This window comes from Musa acuminata, chromosome BXJ2-4, assembly GCF_036884655.1.
Source record: "Musa acuminata AAA Group cultivar baxijiao chromosome BXJ2-4, Cavendish_Baxijiao_AAA, whole genome shotgun sequence".
NCBI lineage: Eukaryota > Viridiplantae > Streptophyta > Magnoliopsida > Zingiberales > Musaceae > Musa > Musa acuminata.
In genome coordinates this window covers 40,190,455-40,215,332 of record NC_088341.1, presented here as the reverse complement: position 1 = coordinate 40,215,332, position 24,878 = coordinate 40,190,455, and the positions used below count along the sequence as shown (strand labels likewise).

The 24,878-nt window shown below is 40.7% G+C and overlaps 3 protein-coding genes across 3 annotated transcripts; all 3 read left to right on the top strand.

The window, feature by feature from the left end:
- The first annotated feature begins 8,200 nt into the window (after positions 1 to 8,200).
- LOC135610862 (probable beta-1,4-xylosyltransferase IRX9H) lies at positions 8,201 to 13,102 on the top strand. The gene is made up of 4 exons (XM_065105850.1): positions 8,201 to 9,176; positions 9,789 to 10,038; positions 11,143 to 11,332; positions 12,432 to 13,102. The coding sequence occupies exons 1-3, from the start codon at positions 8,335 to 8,337 to the stop codon at positions 11,311 to 11,313; spliced, it is 1,263 nt and encodes a 420-aa protein (XP_064961922.1). The 5' UTR covers positions 8,201 to 8,334; the 3' UTR covers positions 11,314 to 11,332; positions 12,432 to 13,102.
- A 1,023-nt stretch (positions 13,103 to 14,125) lies between these two features.
- LOC103983025 (phosphoenolpyruvate carboxykinase (ATP) 1-like) lies at positions 14,126 to 18,134 on the top strand. Its single transcript, XM_065102301.1, has 13 exons — positions 14,126 to 14,265; positions 14,455 to 14,727; positions 14,927 to 15,105; positions 15,230 to 15,383; positions 15,476 to 15,560; positions 15,665 to 15,765; positions 15,982 to 16,280; positions 16,371 to 16,544; positions 16,618 to 16,683; positions 16,780 to 16,958; positions 17,041 to 17,210; positions 17,306 to 17,474; positions 17,560 to 18,134. Exons 2-13 carry the CDS (start codon positions 14,468 to 14,470, stop codon positions 17,701 to 17,703), a joined length of 1,980 nt encoding a protein of 659 aa, XP_064958373.1. The 5' UTR covers positions 14,126 to 14,265; positions 14,455 to 14,467; the 3' UTR covers positions 17,704 to 18,134.
- A 1,134-nt stretch (positions 18,135 to 19,268) lies between these two features.
- LOC103983026 (beta-galactosidase 6-like) lies at positions 19,269 to 24,603 on the top strand. Its single transcript, XM_018825210.2, has 19 exons — positions 19,269 to 19,525; positions 19,618 to 19,713; positions 19,782 to 19,894; positions 19,968 to 20,034; positions 20,137 to 20,229; positions 20,321 to 20,464; positions 20,584 to 20,672; positions 20,797 to 20,902; positions 20,990 to 21,077; positions 21,291 to 21,409; positions 21,964 to 22,128; positions 22,313 to 22,527; positions 22,606 to 22,715; positions 22,797 to 22,906; positions 23,029 to 23,133; positions 23,426 to 23,530; positions 23,660 to 23,871; positions 23,955 to 24,282; positions 24,356 to 24,603. The coding sequence occupies exons 1-19, from the start codon at positions 19,334 to 19,336 to the stop codon at positions 24,461 to 24,463; spliced, it is 2,565 nt and encodes an 854-aa protein (XP_018680755.2). The 5' UTR covers positions 19,269 to 19,333; the 3' UTR covers positions 24,464 to 24,603.
- Positions 24,604 to 24,878: the final 275 nt, after the last annotated feature.

Below are 24,878 nucleotides of genomic sequence, written 5' to 3'. Positions count from 1 at the left end.
TCTCGTCGTTTAATTCTTGATAAAGTAAAAGATTTACCGATTGATTTTGTAAAATTTGATCATGATTCACTAATATCCCAATGTGCTGGGTGGCAATTCAGTTTAGTTGATAGTTTTTTAATCGATAAGATATTTAGTCAATATTGATTAAGAAATAGGAGAATCAATGGTTGGGTCATTCTTATTTTGAAAGATACATTTTGAAGTTCTTTAGTTTTAATAGGATAAAATCATACGGGTATGCCTATTACTCAAAGTGAATAAATTTTCATGAGCTCTCACGCTCTCGTCGTAAAAGCCACTTCTAAACATCTCGACCCATCTCCCTACTGGACTCCATCGAATCTCGGCTCCTTCTCCTACTGCCTCGTGGACCGTGACTCCATCTCAAAGTAGTGTAGTGTTTTTCACGGACGTCCTTCAGGATAGTTGCGTTGGCCTCCTTCGAAGCTGAACAAGGGCCATCACATCGCGCTTTCTTCTCTTCCCTGCGTCGGCGTCATTCTTTATTGTCGCCCTTCCTCTGTCTCTTCATGTAAAGGCAGAGCCGACGCAACCTCACAACTGCTCCCCGACCAACGATCTCTTCTCCTCGTTTTCGCATCTCGCTCGAGTGAGAAGTGTCGTTGTCGCCGTCTTTACCGTAGCAACCCTCTCCGTCGCAGCAGCTGTAGCAGTAGTGATACTAAAGTTTCTTTTTCTTCAATAAAGCTTCGTCAATACAATCTTCTTCTTTCTATTTCATTTCTATCACTAACGACGAATCGGCCAAATAAATTTATCATATTAGCGTTAAAAGAAGGGCCTTGAGCCCTTAGCTCTTATATGGGAAAGAGCGCTGATAAAAATATTTAGTCAAGGACTCATAAGCCTATAAGATTATTTTTATTCTTAAATAATTTTTTTTCGAGTTCATAAACTTTCAAAGAATAAAACTATACGGATACATGCATAAAACTTTACAAATTAATATAATTGATCTTTTGTACTTGAAAAAATAAAATAAAATAAAGAAAAAAGGAAGAAAGAAAGGCAACCGTTCTTTTCTGTCTCCTCTCTGCTCGCCGTCCAACCGCTCCATTCCTCTTCATAGCTTTGCTACTTTAATGGACTTCTTCGTCCTTTCCGTGCGACGACGCCCTGTCCAGGTCTCTTTTGGGAGTAGAACCAAAAATAAGGTCTTCTCAGTCTGACGCACACCCCCACCATTAACACCGCCCGCACTCGTCCAATGGAAGGACTCGAGCAGGTCTGCCGCTGCTAATTGCAGCACAGCAGCATTTAATCACCGTCGGGGAGAGAGAGCGAGAGAGGGGGCTTCCACGGTCAAAATTTCGACGGTCAACGTAAAAATCGAAAGGAGACGCGCGGAAAAACCTATTGCCAACCGAGCTTCGTCATTTGTCGCATACGTGGGCCCCCGTGCGGGACCCGGGGCACGGTGGCCTAAGCCTCGCTCGTGACGCGCTCGGGTCCCACACGCTACCGCGGAGCGGTCACTTCCGTCGGCATGCCGAGACGAAAAGATACTCCCACTTACGAATCGGTGGCGGTGTGCGGAACCCGAATCTCCAAGGACAGGTGGAAGTCGACGTGGGATGCCGCAGTTGATGTGCCCAAACGTTCCTCTCTCTCTCTCTCTCTCTCGTCGCCATTGCGCCACTGTGGACACGCGGCTGCCTTTGGAGGCGAGCCACCCGGCTGCCACGTTCCCCTGAACTATCGTCATTATTATTAGTATTAGTATTGCTATTATCGCCTAAAGCATCACTTGATGCAGTCATCGGAATATGCCTTCATCAGACTGCTGGTTTGACATCCCTCCCTCTCTAAGTCACATCGGAAAGCGTGCAGTATGGGTCGATTAATACGTGGCTCGATGATGATGACGATGATGTGATCTGTAACGTAACAGTAACGATGACGTGCGTTTGGCTGAAATGGCAGTGCAAGTCGTCTTCACGGAAAACAAAACATATATGAATCACATTCTCACCACACAAGTGTTTACTTGTCCTCAGGTCGGAAGATGACGTGTCAATATCTCTCCTATCTTACACCACATTTGTCTTGTCATAAACAGTGATTATTTTTTTTTTCCAAAAAATATAACAAAATATTATGATAGGGAACAGCTCATATAATATGATTGATTTGTGATAGAAAAATATTCAGTAAATTAAGGTTGGACATGTGGTAATCTAGTCAGGGATCCGATCAATGATTGAATCATATAGATATCGATCAAATATAAAATTTTATTCAAATATTTTGTTTATAACTTAGAATTTTTTTTATTAAATTATTTATAAAAAATATCAAATTATAATAATTAAGGTTAGTTATTATTTTATTTAATTTTTTGTTTCTTAAAAATCAATCGGATGTTCGAGATCCTACGATCATTTACGATTATTTTTCATACATATGGGAAACATGAAAACAATATAAAAAATAACTCATGTCAATTTCGAAGTGAGCATCAATTCGACACTTTCTTTTCCACATTGAAATTGATGGGAAAAGGAAATAAAGAAACGAGGAACATGACAGAAATTAATTATATGGGCAAGTCTTGTCTCCGACAACAACCGGTCGTCGGAAATCCACGTAATAGCAAAGTCGGTTTGCAATCCAATTGCAGTGATTGATTGCACTCCGAAGACAACAAAGAGAGCGACACGATAAAAGACAGATATGGCTGGGAATTATATGGAAGAGTTAGAGATCGTCATCATATGAGCAAATTTTCGAAACTAAGAAAAGGCATAGACATATTTCTTCTTCTTCTTCTTCTTCTTCTTCTTCTTTCTTTTTGTGAGAGAGAGTTCATTCAATCACAAGAACTCAGTCCAGGGAAGAACGACTGGTACGTCTCATCTCAGTTCATGAACACCGTACGTAGGTCGTCACATGCGAGTGGCGCCGACAGAATCTCTACTGTGAGTCAAACTCATCAAGCTTTAATTACCGGCAGGCAGCACGCACTTGAGCGAACATGGTCTCGTCCAACACTTGGGCGACGCACATGAGAAATCAACCTGCAGACATCTCCCACATGGCGTTGCAGATCCTTCTTGAAGAAACTAATATATACATGTATATGTGTGTGAGAGAGAGAGAGAGCGTCTTGCCTTCAACCACAAGCTTTGCCGGATCCAGTTTGACCACCGGAAGCATGGTTTTGATGCACGAGTCTACCATGTGGAAACCCACCTCCTTAGCAGCATTTCGTCGGACGGGTGATACATCGTGGTTCATCGTTTTACTGAGAAAGTAGGGATACAGGTCTCGTAGTTTGCTTCGTGGGGAAGGGAAGCCATGCCATGCGAGACTCTACTGGTTTCTTCTTCCTTCATCTTCTTCAAATCGATCTAGGGTTTCCTGATCCCATTACCTTTAGTATTGCTACATGGATGAAGATACGTAGACACAGAAGCAGCAGCACATTCCTCCATCGGATCAGTCGTGTGAAGTTGAATGCAGGAATCGTACCATTATTATACGTTGCGGTATCACATGGATGAGGTGAATGATTTGCTCGAGGGAAGCCATGGAGGAAGACAAGCAGACAGGGAGATCAGTGGCGATGCGTTTGTGGATTATATTAAGTGACATGCAAGCCATGAGCTGAAACAATTTATTTAACGACACCAATGATGAGAGAGAAGGATGGAGTGAGTGACAGTTATTAGTTTAACTATAATATCTACTAAAATATCCTTGCGATTGTCATGGACTTAGCTGATTTAGGCTAAGTCGTGCGGCACCCTTGCGTGTTCGTCTTCAAAGGTCAACCTCCCATAATTCATTAGGATCTACAAAAGAGAAAACGAGTTAGAGAAATGCCTAACTCAGGATCCACAAACAAATATTTTCGAAAACACTTCATAGACAATGCAAATTACAAACAGACTGTACAAATTCTAAACAGTTATACAAAAAAAAGTTAAAATGATTTACTACAGACCGAAAATCTCTCACAAGTGTTCACGTGACACTATCTTTATTTACAAGCCTAAAGCGACCATCAAACCCCAGTAGAATAGGACTATTAAACCTTTGACCATCCCTCTACATATTATGCAAAACATGAACATACCAAATGTCACGGACATGTTCACAAATGGTCAATCTTTTCATAGTTTCGACTTGTATAGAAAGAATATTGATCGGTGACGAGCAAATATCATACAAACTTTCATCACGACAAAGTGTCTAGGGTTTGTTCGTCGCATGCTTTGTAGTCTTATGTCGTATGGGCACTTGTGTATGGAAATTTTTCTACTGTTGATGCTTATATCTCTCTCAAACCTATTGAGAAGACTAAATTGCATTCAACACTGATCAAGTCTCTGCAAAATTGATCCTTACTCATTTGGGAGCAAAATAAATCGATTAGATAATTGGGCCAATTGGGCTTTGAGACATGCCATTAATCGATAGCCTGCACTTAATGCAAAACAAGTTATTTATCCCTCTAAAAAGCCCTCTAAAATCGGACAACTCATATATGTCGTTTGTGATTAATCTCTGTCATCTTACTATCATCCGACTATTAATTGAAATTCTATATAGTATTCGATTTAAATCCTCTCTCTCTCTCTCTCTCTCTCTGTCTTTTATTCTTTTGATAGAGTTGGGTAAACATCATTGACTACAATTTTGTTGTTCTCTTTCGTATGCTAAAATAAAAATAATATATTAGATATTATTTACGAGGGACCATTTTCGACAATGTCCTCAGCAACATACTAAGCGACATAATAGCCAATTGACATGAGGATCACTTTGCCTCTTACAGTAATCAACTTGCATTCTTCTTCCTCTTTTGATGGATGAGATGATTCAAAGCCTAACTCTGTGACCCCATATGCAACACGTAAATGTTGACTTGAAGGCACAAGCAAATCACAAACCATCTTCACTAACAGCTGAACATGTGGAACCTTTAATGATCGATTATAACACTTCGTTACACCATCAAAGATGACCTTATATTTATCATCTACAATCGTAGATAGCATTGTAGCCTTTTATGTGCTTAGAACATGTCAAAGTCATCTACGATTGTTGGATCAAATAATTGCTATAGCTTAGCTCAAAACTAATCCAATATATGACATATTTCATAGTATGGATAAAATTACAAAATTTGTTTGTACTCCATCTGATTTGACATCAGCTTAATTGTTGCTGTAATAAAAATAAAAATAACATATCGATAAAACTCGAAAGTGAGCCATACTACCATTAATACAATGATGACTAGGTCATGTCTAGCTCAATAATTACTCGGATGCATGATTAGTCGAACTTAATATATGTTCAACAATTATTTTATATGACTTTTTCTCGTTAACTCACCATATATCCTCTTATGAGTTTCAAAAATTCACTATAAAAATACTCATGTATGCTACTATATACATAACTCATTTTTCTTACATTTGACTCTTTTATCGTTTGAATATGTTTTCTTTGGATATTCACTTAAGTATCGGAGGAACTTTTATTGAGTACGTCATCATCGATATAGTTATTGAGAATATATATTTAAAATTCCTCCCAAATTCGATACTCCACTTATGACATTTTAACAAATGGACGTAGGTGGGCTTGATATATGAGATGATTAGAATCCAACTCTAATAAAATAAAATAACAAATACATAATCTATCCAACAACTTGGATGGAAGCATTCTTCTCTAAAGGGGACATCTTTAAAGGTCAATTTCTTATCTTACTTTCTCATTTCATGTAGGAGGATCCTAAGGCTGCTAAGTAGCACCCCTACCTTGTTTCATCGGATCGTTGTCACTTTAATGATAATCACGATCACTCATATTTCATTTTGTTCTTATGCCAAAAAGGGACTTTTTTGCTCCTTAATGAAGCTAAACTATAAAAAAAATGATATGAAAGGGATGAATCTTAAGGAATCCAATGAGTTAGTCGATAATTCTTTTTGGCTGTGATTCCACTCAATATAGTATTGATAATATTCACTAAGAAAAAGGTCTTCAATCGTCGATCCAATCACATTAGCGTTTGTCAAATAAAAAACTATTTAGATAATATATCTACTATACGAAATATTTTTCCTAGTAACTATTAAAGTCTGATCCTCCCACGGATGCCAACAAGATATAGAGTGCTTCCTCCATTTCCGTCTCCATGTCATCTCTTATTCTTACCTTATTCCTCATATATATACAAACCAAAAGAGGAAAACTTGTGAGTTCTCCGTACTCTCCTAATCAATCTATTCAATTTTAGAAAAAAAAAATACTATCAAAATTTATAAATAATAACAATGGTTAAATATTGAATCAATTCCCCCGATATGTAGTTTGTGAGGGAGGAGGGTATTACTGAATATTGATATTATTTAATTTAGTTCAATCGAATTAAATAACTTATAATTATCTTACAATCAACTCAACTTAGGCTCAAGCCAATCTAATTTTGATTAGGTTGGCTAGGCGTTCAGGTCTAATGTCTTAGTACAGGGACGACGAGGTGAAGAGCGCTCTATCCGTCCCTATCCCATATTCATACAAGCTTCATCTTCTAACGTATATCCATTTATTTCCCTTATTCCCACCCCATTAGATACATATCCTAATACTTGTAGACACAATCGACATCTCTATATCCTTCTTATCATTAGGAGCCCACCTAGAAAGATCAACTTTGCTCAACGTTAGTTTTAATATAGGTTGGTATCACATCGAACACCACAAAACACTTTAAATGAATTTGTAGGTTCCTAACACAATCAGACCGAAACCAAATCCAACTGATTAAGTATTCTAAGTCAATCATCAACATATTTCCCTATCAAGCCTGTTATGTGGTAAGTCTACGTTGGCCTAACATATCACTTCCACATTTCAACATCTATATATTACAAGCAAAGAAAATACGAGTCCAATTCACACTCGAGTCCGACAAATGCCTAAAATTTGATCCTAATTCTCTCTTAGACTCGAATTCCAGTCAACAATAAGACCCCAATTCTGCTCCAACACATGCTTTGTAGTCCAACCTGCCCAAATAGTTTGACAATGGTGTTCCCTAAATGCCTTCCTACATTAGCTCATTAGCTCCTTAACTCATCAAGATCGACACAAACCTAATCCTACCTAAAGATTTCTTAACTCATCAAGTGAAGCCTAAATAGCTATCTGGTCATATTTAATTGGACCAGAACACCATGGTTTGGGTGGAAACAGCCGATCAAGATGAGTCTATTTTATTGTATTCGCAATGATTGATCCAGATTGTACATTAATGATGTGAACATTTACTCATAACTAATCACAAGTTCTAAGAAAATTCTCTCATCAGATTGGCTGGCGTTGAATTTCTTGCACATTCCGCCAAAACTAAGTTCTACGAGTCTTCAACGTATCATTTAAGGTCATGACTAAAAGATTACGTTTGATTAGATCAACTTCGCATGTAATCGACTTTGTATAGTTATAGTCGTCGTGTCTTTGAATGACAATGAAACGTCATTCATATGATGATAAGGTATCGATCAATTACGAGGTGTCGATAGTTCTTCACATCGTGTCATCCCCATATTAGATTCAGCAAACTCACAAAGTATTTATGAGAAAGATAGTTAACATCTTAGAAAAAAAAATCAACTAAATTATAATACATATATTCAAAAAATGTTGATAGCTAAAAGGAAAACAAGAACAACTCTGCTACCAACTCCGTTGATCATGGAAAACAAAGACCAGACATGACATATGTGGCTCGTTTGGTGGTTGTACCCAAGCGGAAGGCTTCGATACGAAACCGACGCTTTGAAGTCGTCCGAGTCCAACCAAAGAGAAGGCGGCCGGGAAGTTAGCTGGGCGAGGGAACGCGACTTCGCCAACGACTTCCCTCTCCTTGGAACCTACTGCCGACGCCTCGACGATGAGATGGCATAACTTGAGATCACTGCTATCCAATCACAAGTGAGGTAGATTTGTGAGTCGGCGGAATCGGAGTTTATTTTTTCTCATACTAACTTGTGGTACGCGGGTGAGATTGACATGAGCTTGTGCGGGGCCAGTGTTGTGAGAGAGAAGCGTTTGGGTCCGACGGTTGGTACAAGACGTGGGTTAAATTCCGTGAGTGAGACTCAAATCAAATCAAATCAAATTTAACGATCGACGAGGACGATAAGAACGCAGTTCGAGGAGAAACCCAGCCACTCTCGCGGCCGCCCAAACCCTCCTCCTCCGCCCGTTCTTCCTTGGCCATCCCCTTGGCATCTCATCGCCGTTGGTTAATCGATCGATTGCTTGCTTTCTTGATGCTTCCGAGACATGGCGTCGATCCGTCGAACGCTATTGGCGGCCAACATCATCGATCGGTCCTTCCGCAATCATTCCCTTTGTTGCCATAACACTACCCAGCACCAATCCCTTTCCTCTTCTGCTCTGTCGTCGTCTTCTTCTGTCCCTTTCTTCACGCGCGGCCAGCTGCAACATCACCATAGTTCATGGAGGAGGAAGAGGAGGAGGAGACAACTCCTTCGGTTGCTCCTCTTCTTCGCCTTCGGCTTCTTTATCGGCCTTTATCCCTTGGCGCAGCTCGACGACTTTGGCTTCCGGCCGCACCACCTCTCCTTCGCTTCCTCTTCCTCAATCTTAACCACCACCGCCGCCGTGGCAACCGCCGGTAACGATAACATTCCACGCCGGGATCTCGGAGCCGTCAACATCCGCTCCGGCGGCAGGGAGATCGAGGTCTTACGTTCCGATAACGACGGCGACGTGCCGCCGCCGAACGACATCCCGGAGGATCGCTCGCGGGAGAGGAAGCTGCTGATCGTGGTGACGCCCACGTACAACAGAGCTTTTCAGAGATACTACCTGATCCGGCTGGGCCAGACGCTGCGGCTGGTGTCGCCGCCCCTACTCTGGATCGTCGTGGACATGAACGCAACCTCCGTGGAGACGGCGGAGATCCTCATGCGCAGTGGTGTCATGTACAGGCATCTCGCTGCCTGCAAGAAAAACTCGACCGACAGCAGGGACAGGGGCGTCCACCAGCGGAACGCTGCGCTGGAGCACATCGAGCGGCATCGTCTGGATGGTATCGTCTACTTTGCGGACGACAGCAACATCTACTCGCTCGAGCTGTTCCAGCACCTGAGGGACATCAGGTACTGAATGATAGTATTCTTGGAGCCTTGCTGCCTTGTCTATAGTGCTAATACAGAATCGAACTGCCTGACATTAATTCCTTAAGGTTATTGCTTTACCATTGCCATAACTTTATGTCCTTGTCAAGTGTAGCTGTTGGGCTGAAACAGTAAAAACGAAAACTATTAGTAGCATATGTTTAATGAATGTTTATCAAGAAAGAATTCCCTCTTGAATGGAGGGTATTCTTTATATATTTTGTGAATTAATGACATTACACAATGATTAGCGAATTAAGTTGAGTAATCATGAATACATTAGATTGTCCATCCACTAAAAGGGGGATGAACTAGTGCTTACCAGAAACATTAGTGGTTCAAATCAATTATATATTTTTTTTCTTAGGCTCAAGAGCAAACTCATATGCAATTATGCAAGTTCTCCACCTGAACACCGATAAAAAAAATCAATTTTGGTAGGACTTTTATATTTGGAAATGGATTGTATATTTGCCTATTTTATTTCATAAAGCTGACTAAATTTGTTTAAATGATACATTTAGAAATTTATCATTCCTCAACAAGTAAGTTAACAAGTTATTATTACACAACTGATCTATTTGTATTTTTTAGGAGATTTGGTGTTTGGCCTGTTGCTATGCTTGCTCAAAGCAAAAATAATGCAGTAATAGAAGGGCCAGTATGTAATGGAAGTCAAGTAATTGGCTGGCGAATTCATGAGAAGAGCAGGAGACATAGCAGATTTCATGTTGATATGTCTGGATTTGCATTCAACAGCACAATGCTTTGGGATCACGAGAGATGGCATCGTTCAAACTCAGATGCCATTCGGCAACTAGACACCGTGGAGGAGGATTTTCAGGTACACAGTTTTGACTTCTAGTATAATCTTGGTGATCCAAACTACAAACGATAGCAGAAATGACAGAAGAATGAATGATAGTTCAATTTTATAAATGAAACTATAGATAAACAATTTTCCAGTAGTCCACTGAATTATCTGTATGGACCTAGACTCATTTGCACCATCTCATCCCTTCACTGCATGAGTCTGGGTGCACCAGAATGTCTTGTCTATTTTTGTTATTTGTTTGATAATAGTATAGAGGAGGAAGTTCTTTAGATGGTTTGACCTTAAATATTTTATCACCTCACAAGCAAATAAACAAGGTTGACATCTTCTTGTTGTATCTTCTTCAACCATGTCAACATAAGAAAATAGCTTTTAAGCCCAATGGATGCTACATAAGTGCCACTTGTGCACCAACATCATTGTCATGCTATTTGGATGCCCATCATTGCACCACATTAGTGACATCGACTCCTTTCATTATCACAATATAACATATAGTCGTCACTTGGCATATGGGTAAGGAAAGACTAGTTTGTTGGTGAAGTATCTTTTAAGTGGGGCCAGTGATACAAATTGTAACATGATTGGGCTTGGAGAAAATGGGCCTACACAAAGGCGGATAAGGTGATCTTTTCCCTATAAATAAATAAATAAATATATATATATATATATATATATGTATATATATATATATATTTGCCTCTCTGTATTAACTATTTGCATATTTAACATCAAAATTCATTTCTTGCAATATTTGACCTAGCAACACAAAGTCCCTGTTTCTTTATGAAGGGTTTACAATTGAGCTTAAACATTTTCCAAGGATTAACAATTGAACAGAACTTTGTAGAATTTGAGTTTAGATGTACATCTTAACAACACAGTTCCATTTCTCTATCATTTCTCAAGTACCATCAGGTGGATCTAGTGAGCTATATGGTCCCCTAGTTTGTGTTGTTTTAGATCTTGATCTTTTTTCCATCCTTTAGAAATAAAAAATACTGATGGCATACTTGCATGAAAAAAATTCTTTTGTATGTTTTTATTTAATGACAAATCTTACTTTTGATTATAATTTTGAAATTTTGAACAGTAAATTGTCATTTTTTGCAGGAGAGTGCATTTGTAGAGCAGATAGTAGAGGATGAAAGTCAAATGGAAGGCTTACCAAATGGTTGTTCAAGGATCATGAACTGGCATCTCCATGAAGAAGCTAGAAATTTTGCTTATCCTGAAGGGTGGCAGTTATCTAGGAACCTTGATGCTATTGTTCGTTTGACATAGAATCTGCAACCTTCACAAGGTACCTCAACATGGATTATTCTGACTTTTATGTTGTTATTGGTCCTGTGCATTTGTGCATGGAATGGCGTGGATATCTTTTTAAAAGAGATCTGTATGCATAGAAAGATAGGTTTAGCCATTTGAAAAGCCCTTTTGTTTACGTGTTTGTATATATATATATACATACATATATTGGTATGCCGATATATCTAGTGATTCTTGTCTATGATTGCCTATAGACATGTATATCATATAAATTTGCTTGTCCATTGCAATAATAGTATGTAGGTTGAAATTTTACTTCCTGTTACACCGCCATGTTCTTGGCACCAGCAGAATGCACTTTTATGCAATCTACAGCATGGCCTATGCTGCCAAGATGCCTTTGGCATTGCCCACACCTATAGGTGGTCGAGCAATTAACAAGAACCCATAGTGACAAGTGATCAAGTACATAGACTTGAACGAGGGAGATCTGTTTTACTGAAAGCAAGCAACATCTTATCATAGTTGAAGAAACATAAGTTAGAGAAGGTTGTGGTTTTGTTCAGTAATTTTTATCCTCTAAATACATTAAAATCTCAATTTATTGGAAAATTTAGAATTTTGAGAAAAGGTTGACAATATAAAGGTCTAAGTTGCTCATTTAGGAGGCCAGGTGACTACCTAGGCTATAGATACCCTGCTGCCAAAGGTACTTGGGCTTTATAATGGACTATGATGAAGGTATATGATTCAGGTATAATCTTGATCTTATATCATTCATTTTAAATTGTTAATTCCTGACGGTTCTTTAAATTCATATTCATTTATCTTGTCATGAATCAGCTTTCGGTAGAAATAGCACAACACCTTCAAAGATGAAATAAGATATGAATATATATATTTTTTTACATCTTTAAATTTTTGTTGAGGATGCATTCCTAAATCCTTCATGAACTATTTTGACACACACTTTATTGTTATGCTAGTTGACCTTTGCACAACATTTTGCTTGAAATTACTTTGACGGATCAGACGTGACCACCAAAATTATAAGCACAGTACTATTTCTTGATGTTTGAACAAAATGGCTTAGCTTTGTCAGTTAATTATATCATACTCTTTGTTTATGGCAGGCACCTCAATTTATTTTTGTGTTCTGCTTCTTCCAAAATGTTTCGGAAACCACTTCAAAAAGGACAGTGGTGGGTGCGGGCTATAACACAAATAAACTTTCATTCATGGCAGCCACTCAAGGATGGATTGGCAGTTCTGTGATTGGTAACTACTTCCACCTAAAATTCATTCAAAAGTAGAAAACCGTTTACACTGCTTCTTGTGGAAGGTATATATACCTTTATATGTACAGATTAATCATAGAAAAGCTATCAATTTAGTGGATTCTGGCGGAGATTTCATGTCTGCCCTCTGTAAGCAGCCGTTTTCATTGTTAGTTGTGTTTGATAAAAAAAAAATAAGAGAGAAAAATTCTCCGCTGTTAATCTGTTGTCGGCTGATCAGTTCTTAGTCTTACCATTTAACAAGAAAATAGTATGACAAAAATGTTGGTTTCCAGAATGTTTTGTGTCATAGAATTTCAAATACCTTGTTCAAGTACCTCAACAATGATATCAAAGATTCGAAATATGGTGTAAATATGTGCTCCAATGTGGAATGCTGGAGTTGAAACTTGACAATTTTGTATTCCATAGCAGGTGCAGTTATGGTAAATGATTGCCATTATCATGCCATGATCATGTTTCTATGACAAGAAACATCTGTTTGAGCTAACAGAGGTCATCTCAGATTGCCAATTCTGTGCAGGGAAGATTGCTCTTTGGTTCAAAATCTAGATTAAAAATAATAAAAGGTTTTCTTTTTTCATTCTTCTTCTTTTGTGCATTTCGCACTTTAAGCTCCTGTTGTTTTCATCCATGTAAACATTCAAGTGTACACATCACTTGGTATGGAGATATTAGATTTCATCTCAGGCATGCATCGAAATCTTGATGTTTTAGCTCCATTGTGGCATCGCATGACAATGTACATCTCCTTACTTTCTTCCTCCGAGACACTAAATTTCCTACCTAATTCTCCCTATCAATCCAAATCCAATGTGGATGTTACAAATACTTGAACCCCATCCCAGTTATATCTCTTTAAAGAATTTGGTAGGTATATAATTAGCATTATATAAAGATTTTCATTTTGATTCCATGTACAATGAATATTTTTTTGTACTAATCTGATAAAATACTTAGGAGTTAAGTTAGCATACAGAATCTCACTATTTTGTACTAATCTGATAAAATGCTTAGGTAGCATACAAAATCTCATGACGAATAAGATTTCAAATTCAACTCTCAAAAGAGCGTAATAATATTCAAGTACGGAAATCCCAAATGCTTGTATCCAGTTCTCGTTCCATCACCTCAGTCGACGATGTGGAAGCCACAGATTGATTGATGTGGACATGACCACCACGGTCCGATGGACTTTCACACCTTCGCTATGCAGCGTCCCCTACACCGAGGTTGGATTTGCGTCGGAGAACTGTACACCGAATCGAGTGCTGTGCCATCTGATACGTACATATGGACAGGTATGATGGACGGATCGGAAGGGTTGCGCGCAGCCGCGGGTGAAGCGGTGGCCATTGAATGGGTCGAACGGTCCCCTTTGTAAAGGCTTGACGAACAATATTCCATTTGTACTGATGCACGTCATATGCTTCGAATTCTTATAAGGTGAATGAAAGTACGTATGACCCAATGCGCGCCTTTATAAGGCTCCCCATGTAGCTCGCCTTCTTACTCGTTCCTCTCTTCTTTACAGCTTCTCGTGAGGCTCGTGTACGAGAACTGCATGGTCGTGCCTTCCGTTTCCTTCTCCTCTTAGTGCCTCTTCTTCTTCTTATTCTTCTTCTTCTTCATCGTCACCATCTCTATTCTGCTGCTCGCTCGCCTTGAGGTACTCGTTTCTTTTTCTTCGTTTGCGAGTGAAACGTTTGGTCGTGAGAATGAGGTGACTCGATGAGTTCATGCGCCGATGTTCCAGAAGATATAGAGACGATAACGTTTGCTTATTTATGTATATAAAGCTGTCTCTGATGAGATCATACACTGTTTTGCTGATATATTGAGAGTTGGATTTGGGTAGAAACGAGGGGGAAATGGCGGAGAAAGGCGAACTCGGGAACGCTAATGGCGGCGGGAAGGGGCTGGCGAGGATCGAGACGAAGGCGGAGGATGGCATCTGCCACGACGACAGCGCGCTGCCCGTTAAGGCGCAAACCATCGACGAGCTCCACTCCTTGCAGAAGAAGCGGTCGTTGCCCGGCACCCCCATGAATGACGGCCTGCTGCAAGGCAACGCCGCCTTCGCCACCGTGTCCGAGGATGAGCGCCACAAGCTCCGGCTCCAGTCCATCAGGTCACCATCTCTCCTCCCCGTTCCTTCTACCAACGTCGCCGTCCAATTAGCCAAAAAATGAAAAGAATCTTCGCCGTCAGATTTGTGTTCCTGACAAAAGATACGATGCTGGATTCCGGTGGCCCATGGCTTGGCTCGGTAGTGTCGCTCCTTGCGATCGCCGCTGTGCTAACTCGATTTGATGTGATGTTGATTGCAGCGCGTCGTTGGCGTCGCTGACGCGGGAGACGGGGCCAAAGGTGGTGAAGGGTGACCCGGCGAGGAAGGCGGAAGCGCCCAAGGGCGGCGCCGTGCACCACCACTACTTCACCCCAAGCATCAGCGTCAGTGACAGCTCTCTCAAGTTCACCCACGTCCTCTACAATCTCTCCCCTGCCGGTACGCCGCCTCGTGATAGCTTCAATTACCACACATCGTTGCCGTCGCTACACCATTAAGGCCACAGTTCTCTTTCCTCATGGCATGCACAATAACACTAGCAGTGGCCATTACAATGATGCAGAGCTGTACGAGCAGGCCATAAGATACGAGAAGGGATCGTTCATAACCTCGACAGGGGCTTTGGCCACCTTATCGGGTGCCAAAACAGGTCGTTCTCCGAGGGACAAACGCATCGTCAATGATGAGACAACCGCTGAGGAGTTGTGGTGGGGAAAGTAAGTCTCCCAACACATCCTGTGTTGTAAGATTTGTGTGCCGTACTATGTGTTTGGTGAATCCTCCTCCTTGAATCGTTCATCGTACGCAGGGGCTCACCTAACATTGAGATGGATGAGCAGACTTTCATGGTGAACAGGGAGAGGGCAGTTGATTACCTGAACTCTCTGGACAAGGTAAGTGTCACTCTCGAGACAATTTAACGCCACTACTATGCCGATTTCTTTCATCCAATTTGCAATTTGCCTTGGGGATTTAGCTTGTCATTTACCTCATGCAGGTTTTTGTGAACGATCAATTTCTCAACTGGGATCCTGAGCATCAGATCAAAGTTCGAATCGTCTCCGCAAGAGCCTACCATTCCTTGTTCATGCACAACATGTAAGTAGAAGCGACAGTAAGAATATTAGTCTGCAGTTGTCGTCTGCAATGCTCGAAGTCATCCTTGTATGGTTTTTGATCTATTAGTATCGGTCGGAGTGGATGATGACAAATAGGTGCAGCTCCTGTAGCTTCGGAAGACCATTGAAAGCATGAAATTTTTGTGTAGCGTAGCCAATTCTACGTGCCATGACTGGATAGATGAATGGATGGCAGGTGCATCCGACCGACGCCCGAGGAAGTGGAGACCTTTGGAACTCCGGACTTCACAATTTACAATGCCGGACAGTTTCCGTGTAATCGGTACACGCACTACATGACCTCCTCGACCAGCATTGACATTAACCTTGCCAGGAAGGAAATGGTTATCCTCGGCACACAGTATGCCGGGGAGATGAAGAAGGGTTTGTTCAGTCTGATGCACTATCTCATGCCTAAGAGACAGATCCTCTCCCTGCATTCCGGCTGCAATATGGGCGAAGACGGTGATGTTGCCCTCTTCTTTGGACTCTCGGGTAAGATCGGGCTCGTCAAACGTGGTGCCGCCACCTGCCCATTGCTACTCCCTGAATTCTCATTTCCATGGTCTGTTCATTGTTTTTTAGGCACCGGGAAGACCACTCTATCCACGGATCGTAACAGGCTGCTCATTGGTGATGATGAGCACTGTTGGAGTGAGAATGGCATTTCAAATATCGAAGGTGGTTGCTATGCAAAATGCATCGACCTATCAATGGAGAAGGAACCTGATATCTGGAATGCCATTAAGTTTGGAACAGGTGAACATCCGAATCTAGCCCTACATTTTGATTTGGATGGCGTATCATCCTTGCAATCGTTTTGCATTTGCAGTATTGGAAAATGTGGTATTCGATGAGCACACACGGGAAGTAGATTATTCAGACAAATCCGTCACAGGTGCTGTTCTTAAAGCGGACTTTCTGCATGCATGAATTTGGATAGGTTCCTTACATGCCCGGAAACTGTTTGATGGAATTACTGGTGCTGTTGCAGAGAACACCCGAGCTGCTTATCCAATCGAGTACATACCTAATGCGAAGTTACCATGTGTTGGTCCGCACCCGAAGAACGTCATCCTCTTGGCATGTGATGCTTTTGGCGTTCTCCCACCCGTCAGCAAGCTCACTCTGCCTCAGACCATGTACCATTTCATCAGTGGCTACACTGCTCTGGTGCGTACTCTCTAAACTTCTCTTGGAATCTTGTCTAGTGTTGGTAATGGTATCCATGGTGGTTGCCATGGGCACAAAACAGGTGGCTGGAACAGAGGAGGGCATTAAGGAACCTCAAGCCACATTCTCAGCATGCTTTGGGGCAGCATTTATAATGCTCCATCCGACTCGGTATGCAGCCATGCTGGTTGAGAAAATGCAGAAGTATGGAGCCACAGCATGGCTTGTGAACACTGGTTGGTCTGGCGGAAGGTAAGAGATGACACACCACATTTCGGTGATACAGGCTATAGTTCATGGAAAAACTTGATCTGATCGACTCTGGCTACCTTATCGCTTTTATTCAGATACGGTATCGGCAGCCGCATTAAGCTGGCATACACTCGGAAAATTATCGACGCCATACACTCCGGCAGCCTTCTGAATGCAAATTACAAGAAGACAGAAGTGTTTGGACTGGAGATACCTACTGAAATTGAAGGCGTGCCGTCGGAGATTTTGGACCCGGAGAACACTGTAAGTCAGTTGTTTGTAGAACAAATGATCGATGTCGATCGCGGAGATGTTGTTGCCTGACATGGGTGATTTGTGTGCTTTACAGTGGCCAGAGAAGGCAGCCTATGAGGAGACTTTGCTAAAGCTGGCTGGTCTGTTCAGGAAGAACTTTGAGGTGTTTGCTAACTACAAGATTGGTGAAGATGCCAAACTGGCTGAGGAGATCCTTGCTGCAGGTCCAAACTTCTGAGGTTGATGTGAGAAGAGAAGAGAGAATCAAGGACTTCAAAAATTCGATTACTAGTTCATATTTTCAGATTTGTTTCATTGGTCTGCTTCGTCAAGGAAACTACGTGCAGTTAATTATAGTTCGGTTCGGTCAGAATGCATTAGAACATGATCATCATCTCTTTTACACAATCTACCATTTCGGATTCTGCACTGCAGACAGCAATCCTTCATGGCATTGCACTTGCATTTTGATGTGAGCAAAGTTGTAGTGTTTTGGTGGTAAGATCTGATGTTTTTTCCATATACATATCCATCATTTGTAAGCATTTTTATAACCCAAAGGGTACATTTGAGTCTGATGTCTTTTCAGGATTGATTGGTTTCTAAGCTTCAAAAATCTGTTGCTTGAACCTTTCATCAATAAATTGCTGTCGCCTGACGTTCAAGTTACTTGCGAATAAGTGCTCTTTTTCCTTGTGTTCTTTGAGAAGATATGGCATATCAGACAAGCATCTGTTTACCATTCCAATATGGAAGATAAACTCATCCATGTTTTGGATACCGCTGCTTATATTTCTGTTAACAAGAAGACATTTATCTCAACTCCATGAATGCCATTTCTGAATCGAGCCATTTGTCTTGTACTGTTAATTCCGGTTTATTTATGATCTCAAGCTGAACTTGCCATAGTTTCGTGTTGTTGAATTAGCTTTGTTACAACTAAAACTTTTTATCTTCACGTAAATGGTATACTTCGAGCCCCTCTCACAAGAATCCTGAAGCACACTTTCAATACAGGAGGAGAAAAGACAAATGATAAGGAATATAATGTCGATTGACCTATGATCGTCATGTGAGATCCTAGTCACCCTCTACCTATTTATCTATTGAAGATTCAAAGCAAGTAAACATAAGCTTTATTTTTATCCATTATGATAAGGAAGATAATCACAAACTTTATTCTCATCCTCTAAGATATAAAAGAATATCTTAATTCTTTTGAGCTATTTGAACATAAATTTAAGTACTTTGGATTTTTAATCACTTTTTCGGTCTTCATGCAGGTGGCATCTCGAGGCACGTTGGGTTGATCAAGACATTAATGATATTTTTTTAATAAATTTAAATATCTTTTTACTATTTCCAATAAAATTTTTATAGGACTTCTGAGGAAATATTTTTTGAATTATTTTTTCTATCACATGATAAAAGAAAAAAAAATGCAATTTGTCTTCCATCAAAATGATTCTTTTGATTCCAATGTCATTTTTTAATGAAATATCCTCGTTAATTAATACTTTAATTTTTTTTATAATATAAAGATAATAAAAATAAACACAATAAAAAAATATTTTTTTTCGAAAAAAATAAAAAAGAAGTCAACCTGTGGATAAATCTCTTATCCGTAAGAAATAAAATCTGTTAAGGACAGATAATAAGAGATAAGCATGAAATAACTGTAGTAACAGCAATAAAGATGAGAAAGAAGCGTAATCAACGGAAGAGGAGAGTTATTAATAGGAAGCTACATCGTGTTTAGATGAAGACGTCGCTTCCTCTTGCGAGCCGCTTGGCTGCATGCCCGTGCATGATCACACCGAACACGACCGCTCCCTGCGCGCATTCTTCTTACGCCAACACAGTTGCTCATGGCAGCCCACCCGACGCTCCCTTCTCCCGTGTCTACGTCGCTTCTGCTCCTCCTTCTTTTGCTGCTCAGCTGCTGCTCCGAGCTATGTGCCGCGGCCACTGTGTCGTACGATCACCGGGCGGTGGTGATCGACGGTAAGCGGAGGGTCCTCATCTCCGGTTCCATCCACTACCCCCGCAGCACCCCCGAGGTCTCTCTCTCTCTCTCTCTCTCTCTCTCTCTATGTATTAGCTTCTCCGCTATTAATGCTTTAGCTGATCGGAAGAGCTTGCGGTGCTGCAGATGTGGCCGGACCTCATCCAGAAGTCCAAGGATGGCGGCCTCGACGTCATCGAGACCTACGTCTTCTGGAACCTCCATGAACCCGTGCAGGGCCAGGTCATTCCCACTGATACTTCACATATCTCATCTCTCTCTCTCTAACGCAGACGTCTGTTTGGTAACAGTACGATTTTGGAGGGCGGAAGGACTTGGTGAAGTTCATTAAGACGGTGGCGGCCGCCGGCCTCTATGTTCATCTCAGGATCGGGCCTTATGTCTGCGCGGAGTGGAACTACGGGTGCGTAAAGGGTGCATTCCTCCACATAATTAGTCTGTCTTTGTTCAATGTTCTGAGATTTCATATGATGCAGAGGGTTTCCTGTGTGGTTGCACTTCATCCCAAATATCAAGTTCAGGATTGACAATGATCCCTTCAAGGTCAAAGTGTCTTCTAGTTTGATTTCTACTGCCCGTCTGATCGTTGAGAGTTCCCATTAGTTGTTCTTTTGGAGTGTTTCTCTGACATCTCTTTTCTTCCAGAACGAGATGCAAAAGTTCACGACAAAGATTGTGGACATGATGAAGCAGGAAATGCTGTTTGCATCCCAAGGTGGACCCATCATTCTGTCTCAGGTGCTTATCTCCTGCTTTATAGGTTGATTTAAATTCTGCGACAAGATCGATATTGATCACTGCAGCTGATCCACTCTATTGCCCATGGTAGATTGAGAATGAGTATGGCAATGTTGAGCAATATTATGGTCCGACGGCCAAGTCTTATATTGATTGGGCTGCATCCATGGCTACTTCCTTGAATGTGAGCGTGCCATGGGTGATGTGCCAACAGGATAATGCCCCTGACCCCATTGTGAGTTGGATGATTCAAATTCTATCCATTTCTTGATGCTCTGTTTGATGAGCAAAAATGCTGCTCTGCTAATGGAGTTGCGCACCGATTTGATTACCGAGACATGTTCTCTTTTGCAGATCAACACTTGCAATGGATTTTACTGTGACAATTTTAAGCCCAACTCTGACAAGAAACCGAAGATGTGGACAGAGAATTGGAGTGGATGGTAAGACAGTGTAGCTCTCGATAGCCATATGCTTCGTTGTGTCTGGTACTTCTGGTGTTCGATGCAATGCTTACAAGACCAAAAGCTTTTCCTAACCAAACATTTCTGTCTCCTTTCCTGCCAGGTTCCTTTCTTTTGGTGGTGGAGTGCCTTACAGACCAGTTGAAGACCTTGCATTTGCTGTAGCCAGGTTCTTCCAACGTGGTGGTACCTTCCAAAACTATTACATGGTATGTAGATAGTGTTGTTTATTTCATCTTGTCGAAGTTTTCATCAGTAAATAACGTAGTAACATGTCTTTTCTTTATCATTTCCAGTACCATGGTGGAACCAATTTTGGCCGCACTTCTGGTGGACCATTTATTGCTACAAGCTATGATTATGATTCTCCCATTGATGAATATGGTAAGAATATAATATGTTATTTTTGGATTATATAGTATATTTTTAGTGATGTATTGGTGGTAGCACTAATTATAAGCATTTTGAATCACCAAATGTTGCATCCTCCAATCTGAAACTTTTCTCTCTGTATTTGATTTACATACAAATTGGAGGGGAAACAACTTTCTCTTCTCTTGCAATTTTTTATGTATCGTTCTTGTTGCACTTCATCAGGACTTCTTCGGCAGCCAAAATGGGGCCACCTGAGAGATCTGCACATAGTCATAAAGCAGTGTGAAGAAGCATTGGTGGCAACCGATCCAACATACACTTCTCTTGGCAAAAATTTAGAGGTACACAACCTTGAATGCTCCTCATGCATATACCATTTACTGTTCTTATTATTACTACATTAGACCCCTTTTTCTCCTGTTGAGTACTTCTAGTAAGATAGCTTTCTTTTTAATTTTCTCTTTTTTCTTTTTATATGCAAGAGGGCTTGCGTATGGAGAGATTTTGTGTTTTGAATTATCAATTTTAGATTGACACTGTATAAGATATGGAGAATGAGGGAGCATAGATAGAAGTTCTGAATTATTGTAGCCTTGTGCCGTTGTGCTCATGCATAAAAGACAATCTCATGGAAATACAAAGATACAGGACTTCTAATCAATATCATTAGGCAAACAGTTCCTTAGTTGAAGAACTTATGAGCATCTGAATTCATGAGATTTTTTTATGCAAGTGGAGCTCTTTGATAGCATTTCTCATGTAAGCAAGTAAATATAATCCTACTAGTTGTAGCAATGTTGATTTATAATTGTAACACCCTTGTTTTGGTATGCTACACTACTGTTGCTTTATTCATTTTTCTTCTGTCACGTTGCTAAAATATTTGCTTGCTTAGGCCCATGTTTATAGGACATCATCAGGGAGATGTGCGGCTTTTCTTGCCAACATAGATGACCAGTCTGATGCAACTGTTACTTTCAATGGCAAACCATTCCATTTACCTGCATGGTCTGTGAGCATCCTTCCTGACTGCCAAAATGTTGCATTCAATACTGCAAAGGTATGCTTAACTATCTTACGATGAGTCTCAATGGGAAAGATCTCAAAATTCCACTCATTCAAAAAGTAAAAATGCCTATAATGAACTTAATATAGTTCAATTTATCCATGTACAACTGCCACATTTTGTTGTTGTAAAACTGCTACTGATCCATGGATTTGATATGATTCTATGTCAATGGCAGATAAATTCCCAGACAACTGTTTTGGAGATGAAATACACCAAAACTTATGATCAGGCTGCAGATGAATCCACTGGTTCCTCTGAAATATCTGAATCAGAATGGAAATTCTTCACAGAACCTATTGGTTCCATCAACTCTACTTTCAAAAATGTTGGATTGCTTGAGCAGATAAATACTACTGCTGATTCCAGTGACTACTTGTGGTATTCAATAAGGTAAGAGTTATATTGCAACTTCACATACACAGTTATGTAAATCATGTACTGATTGTCCTGTTCTTCATTCTCCTACAGCATTGATGTCATAGGAAACGAACCATTTCTTTTCAATGGCACTCAGACTACTCTGCATGTGGACTCACTCGGTCATGTCCTCCATGTTTTTGTCAATGGCAAATTATCAGGTCATATGTTATTCCTGTAGCTATCAGGCTTTCCTCCTTAACCAGTTTTCTGCTTAATTTGGCATGCCATGTTTTCTACAGCAAGTAATCAAGGCAGCAATGCTGATGCGAGTTTTAAACTGGAGAACGTTATCACACTTTCATCAGGACAGAACAGAATTGATCTTTTAAGTGCGACCGTAGGCCTTAAGGTTGTGTTCCCCTCTAAGATATGGAAATGTTTCTTTAGATTGTTATATTGCTACAATTTGTTTAGCTTTATGTGAATATATGCTTGATATGCTCTCTCTCTCTCTCTCTCTCTCTTCCACAGAACTATGGTCAATTTTTTGATCTAAAGGGTGCTGGAATCACTGGTGTGATCCTGAAGAACCAAAATGCCACAAGAGATCTTTCTTCATCCCAGTGGACTTATCAGGTTTCTCATGTCCTTTGCAATTACATACTGCTTCAGACAGATAGTTATGAAACTAAAATCTTGTAAACCGAGTGATTAAGATACAATAATAATCTTTCAAAATCTTGTAAAAATTGAAGTAATTGTTTCTTGTGTGCAATTTGTATATTATTTATCATTCTAATGTTTATGAAATGAAAAATTCAATATATGGCTGATATCTACTTTAAGCTTTCAAAGTAGATGCTTCTCAAAGATAAGAAGGCAATGATCGGCATCTGGCTTCATCATCTTAAGCTGTGTGCTGATGCAGATTGGACTCAAAGGTGAACAGCTGGCATTGCATGACAACACACAAAATTCAACATGGATGTCACTATCTTCCTTGCCGAAAAATCAGCCACTGACATGGTACATGGTGAGTTCTTTGTCTCTCTGTAAATTTCATCATGTTCAGTAAAGATTGGAGAATATTTTCAGTGCACAAAATGTTACAGTGGATTCACAAAATTGATATGAATACATGCCTATCTAATTCCTCTTGCAGACGTACTTTGATGCCCCTGAGCACGATGACCCTGTTGCAATAGACTTCACCGGAATGGGGAAGGGCGAGGCATGGGTGAATGGCCACAGCATCGGCCGGTACTGGCCGACGTATACCTCTCCACCGAGCGGCTGTGTCCAATCATGCGACTACAGAGGACCGTTCAGCGGGAGCAAGTGCGTCAGGAACTGTGGACAGCCATCTCAGTCACTGTAAGACTTGCATTTCCCCATCTCAAAGCAGAGCCGCCTTCTTCTTCCTATCATCTCAACTCGTTTTGGTGCTTGTTTGACAGGTACCATGTTCCTCGCTCGCTGATCCAACAAGGCAAAACGAATAGACTGGTTCTTTTCGAGGAAGTGGGTGGAGATCCGACTCTGGTGTCCTTCGCTTTGAGGGAGGCGAGAAGCTTGTGTGCACACGTCTCTCAGTCGCACCCTCCACCTGTGGATGCTGTGAACACTGCACAGAAAAAGGGCGCAGTGCTCCATCTCGAATGTCCTCACTCCGATCGTGTCATTTCCTCGGTGAAGTTTGCGAGCTTTGGGACTCCACACGGAACTTGTGGGAGTTACAGCCATGGCAATTGCAGCAGCACCACTGCCCTTGCCATTCTGCAGCAGGTACGTACCTCATACTCATCCACCTCTCTCTCTCTCTCTCTGAAGCTAAACTGGTTTGTTTATACTCCGGCAGGCATGCATTGGCGTCAGGAGCTGCGACGTGAAGGTCTCGACCGAGGTGTTTGGCGATCCGTGCAGGGACGTCGTCAAGAGCCTTGCGGTGGAAGCATCGTGCTCGTGATCGAATGCTGCATACGTTCATGGGAGGAATGAAGATGGGCACATGCAGTTAAGAATAAAGTACATACTTCTCTGTGTTGGTTCTTTGTTCCGTACATAAACGACAATATGTATTTCTTACAGCGTACAGAAATAAATGAAGAGAGCTTCTCAACTTCGTTAGACTACTGTTTGTAAAAGCTTACAGTACACAAAACATAATTCCTTCGCCTCTCACATTATTAAACACTTATTTAATATGCTAATAGATGATTGTGAACATAGGTAAAACTTGATTCCTACATCCTATGATACAACCTAAGACTCGATATCACAAAACCCCAAAGGCTATCCTCAAAACGTTTAACATAATATTAAACTTATTTATTAATATTTATTTATCAACCTCGTTTTATCTAAATCATTCATCAAAATAA